The sequence below is a fragment of the Micropterus dolomieu genome, linkage group LG07, assembly GCF_021292245.1.
Source record: "Micropterus dolomieu isolate WLL.071019.BEF.003 ecotype Adirondacks linkage group LG07, ASM2129224v1, whole genome shotgun sequence".
Taxonomy (NCBI): Eukaryota; Metazoa; Chordata; class Actinopteri; order Centrarchiformes; family Centrarchidae; genus Micropterus; species Micropterus dolomieu.
Window position 1 is genome coordinate 2,565,727 of NC_060156.1, and position 3,583 is coordinate 2,569,309.

The following is a 3,583-nucleotide window of genomic DNA, read 5'->3' on the forward strand; positions in this document are numbered from 1 at the left end:
AGTATTTCATGAATGTCATCATCTGTGCTTCACTTTTTAGCACTTTGGAGTTTTCTAAGTTGATTGAACGCCTGCAGCAGTAATCACTAATATCAGGTGAACACAAGAAAAGCTTTTTCTTCTGTTTTGTCATATTTAATAGTTATTTATGGAAACCGCTTCATCTGCCTCATAGTGTCTCTTTACTGGTTCCACCCTATATTTCTTTATCCATTGGAGCAGATACAGATGTAAGGATAGAAGGTAGAGGGATTCTGCATACTTCTAACTCTGAAAATTTAGTGTTAATTGACTAAATATTGATATATTTGGGAGACAGGGTGCAGAAACCTTTTATTTTTATATTGGTTAAACCTTTCTGAGAAACTCTATTGCTCTTTAATGTGATCAAAGAGTTCAGTGTGCCTTTTTGATTGTTTCAGACTGTTTGTCACAGTATAGTCTAACACAGTGGTTCTCAAACTTTTTCACATCAAATGAAACTGACACAAATTAGACCACGGACCACCATTTGATAGGATTTTGTCCCAGGGTGGACCCTCTGAAAGGATTTTGGCTTTTAAATGTTGTATTACAGAACGTGAATGAAACCCATGACCAAAGCAGTCCTACAGTCTGTCCTTGTGTTAGTTATAGATGGACTTTTTTCTGGGGCCCCCCTGTAACCCTCCCAAGGACCCCTGGGGGTCTCCGGACCCCACATTGAGAACTACTGGTCTGACACACTGGCCTTTCAGTAAAATCACATGAACGTCTTCCTCTTCTTCTCTTGTTACTTAATAATCAAGTCTCCTGTGAAATTGTGTGTCAATTTTCAACTGGTGTTTCTGTGTGGCAGAAGTAAGAGGTTTCTGAAAATGGCGTCACGGCTGAATAGTAATTAAAATTCTATAGTTGGCTCGCAATACAGGAGGTGAAAACTAAATCTCTGGGTATTTCAAAACAACTCTGAACACAGATGGTACATTATAATTCCAAACTCACAGTCTTGCTGTACAATGCATCATTCATACATCCTGCCAACACTCAACTGTTCCCCAATGTCAGTGTTTCAGTGTGTTTGCTCAGTTTCTATGCTTTTCCAGTCAAGTGTGTTATTATATTATTCATGACATCTGTGAAAAATGCACCGCACTGTGGAAATATTGAAGAGAAGATGAAAGAACAGACGAATAATGACATATTTTCTGTCACCCTACACAATTTTCTTTTTAGTTTATAGCAGTTTAAGCTATTCGGAGTCTAAACATCACTGAGAATCTGGCATGGCATTAAGTCCAAAGGTCACAAAATAAATAGATACAACAAAGTAGAAAAATAAGGTCGAGACCATGTTAGCTATTTACTTTTACATCCAAGGTCACACTAAAGGGGTCAGAGGACTGGTATGTTGGGCACTAAACACCTAACAAAGTACAGTAACACCCCTTGAAGAGGCTTGCACAGTCTCTGTGGAGAGTTTGGCTTCAAGGGGAAACTACATTTAGACAGGAGGCTTTGTGCCAGGGAGCTCGGTTGGCAGCGACAAAAGTGAACTTTTGCCCAGTCAAAGTGCTCATTACTCAAAAGTCTGTACAGAAAGGAAAAGGACTACTTAACTCCTTGTTTGCACATCATTGCAACCTACAGGCAATGGCAGGAGGATTAAGGAAAACGGCGGCTAAACTTCAAAGGCAGGGGAATTCACTTGGATAATTCTGAATTTTGATGAAATCCACTTCCCGAATGAAAAGAAATGAAAGCAGATTGACCCTATTTCCCACATTCAGGACAAAAATAAGTCTGAATCAGCTAGCCCGCTGTACTCCTAGAGGTCATTGCACTTATGCCCAGAACCTGCAGAGGAATTAAAGGGATATATAGGATAAAAAGTTGGATAAAGTGTTCATGTAAGTTGTGTTTTTTTCCGACCACTTCAGGTAGGGTGCTATTTTCTGGCGTCTCACAGAATAACTTCTTCAGGGAGTTTAACACAACACCACCACCAACACAGAGATCTAACATTAGGTGTGTTCTTTTAAAAAAACTGGAATAAACAAAGGTAAGAGGTGATTATCCAGCTATAGCCTTTGAATATTTTACACAATTACAATTACACACCACTGCGATAGCTCCGCTCGCTTTGTCTCCGTCACCCAGAGACACTGAGGTTTCCAAAGAGGCTTGCTCTGATTGGTCAAAGCTGGAGGACGGAGGAGGTCATATTGGCCGGGACCATATTTAAATTTATACAAGCATGTGGATCTCGTTGTACTCATCTCGTCCATCTTCATCAAAGTTGGGAGAATCCTCGTCGCAATCCAGCTGCGGAAAGAGAAATTATCTTGAGTCATTTTCATTCAAAGGTCAAATTCAGGCAGGATGTTGCTGTTCAAAGAAACTCTGGTGCGGACGAAATTATTGGACCACGTCAAAAGGTGGTTCTCTTATGATAGCAGATTTAAGTATGAATTAAAAAGCTGTTAAATCTGCTAATTATGAAAGGAAAAGTTTGACAATTTGGGAATTAAGCTTAATGGCTTTCTTTTCTGGCTATACGAAGCTACAGCCAGCAGCTGGCTAAATTAGCTTAGCATAAAAACAGGGGGGAAACAGGGGGGAAAGTGCCCCAAGCATCCAAAAGAAAAGAAAAGTGCAAAATCTGGTACATATACTGTAAGGGTGAAGGCAAGGCAAATGTATTTATAAATAGCAACAAGGCACTTTACGTTAAAGGTCTAAAGTTACGGAGTGAGTAAAATTTTCAGGTTTTAACTTTATTTCAAGGTCCTCTTTAGTTTCAGGAAATTCCACAGTGCCTTTGGTTCATGAGACCTTTGGATGAACACAACACGCATGGTGGTCAAGTTAGGAACAAAGCTGTTTATCCTAGCATTTTGGAAATGGAAGGTTTTAATCTGACAGTGATGACATGTATGGGTTTGGGGGATATAACCAAGAAAACATGCTTCATGACGGACTGTGACTCTCTTTCTGGTTAGAACACAGAGCAAAAGGAAATATTTGCATTTCGTTTGAAAACATTTGCAGGGAGCTGTTCATGATCCCAGAGGAGAAACTCATCCGTAGTTCATATGTAGCAAGAGATCTTAGGACAGATAATCCATCAAATGTTAAATTTGCTGCAAAAGAAGTATCCCGAGCCTCTGCGGGATCAGATTATTGTGGCAAAGATTCAAACATTCCTGAAATGTCTCTGCTACCCAACTTACCGCCTGGAGCTCACGTTCCTCAAAAATCCTGGAGAGGATGAGGCGTCGCAGCGGCACCGTCATGATGAGGACGAAGGGGAACGCCAGGGAGGCCACGGTAGACTTCACTACCCACAGAGCCACGATGCACGCCAGCTGCGTGATGGTGAACAAGTTCATACGCCATGTCTTCACCTGAAGCAACACACGGTGGTTAATGGGTAGCAAACCGATAGACCGTCCACCACAGTACTGACGCACAGGCATAACTACACACGACACATATAAAGACACGTTACAGTTTTTCATCACTGTTTGCAGGCTTTTGAACTAAAATCATAAAACCATAACTCCATTTTTCAAAAAGCAAACACATTTCCCTAAACCCTAGA

At 40.7% G+C, this 3,583-nt stretch overlaps 1 protein-coding gene across 1 annotated transcript in view; it reads right to left on the minus strand.

Moving 5' to 3' along the window:
* Nucleotides 1–545: 545 nt before the first annotated feature.
* The window catches only part of slc4a3 (solute carrier family 4 member 3), a 66,854-nt gene continuing 63,816 nt past the window's right edge, over nucleotides 546–3,583 (minus strand). Inside the window, exon 23 of the mRNA XM_046054103.1 lies at nucleotides 546–2,304. Coding sequence (XP_045910059.1) covers nucleotides 2,227–2,304 — 78 coding nt within the window. The 3' untranslated portion in view covers nucleotides 546–2,226. The remainder of the gene's footprint in view (nucleotides 2,305–3,583) is intronic.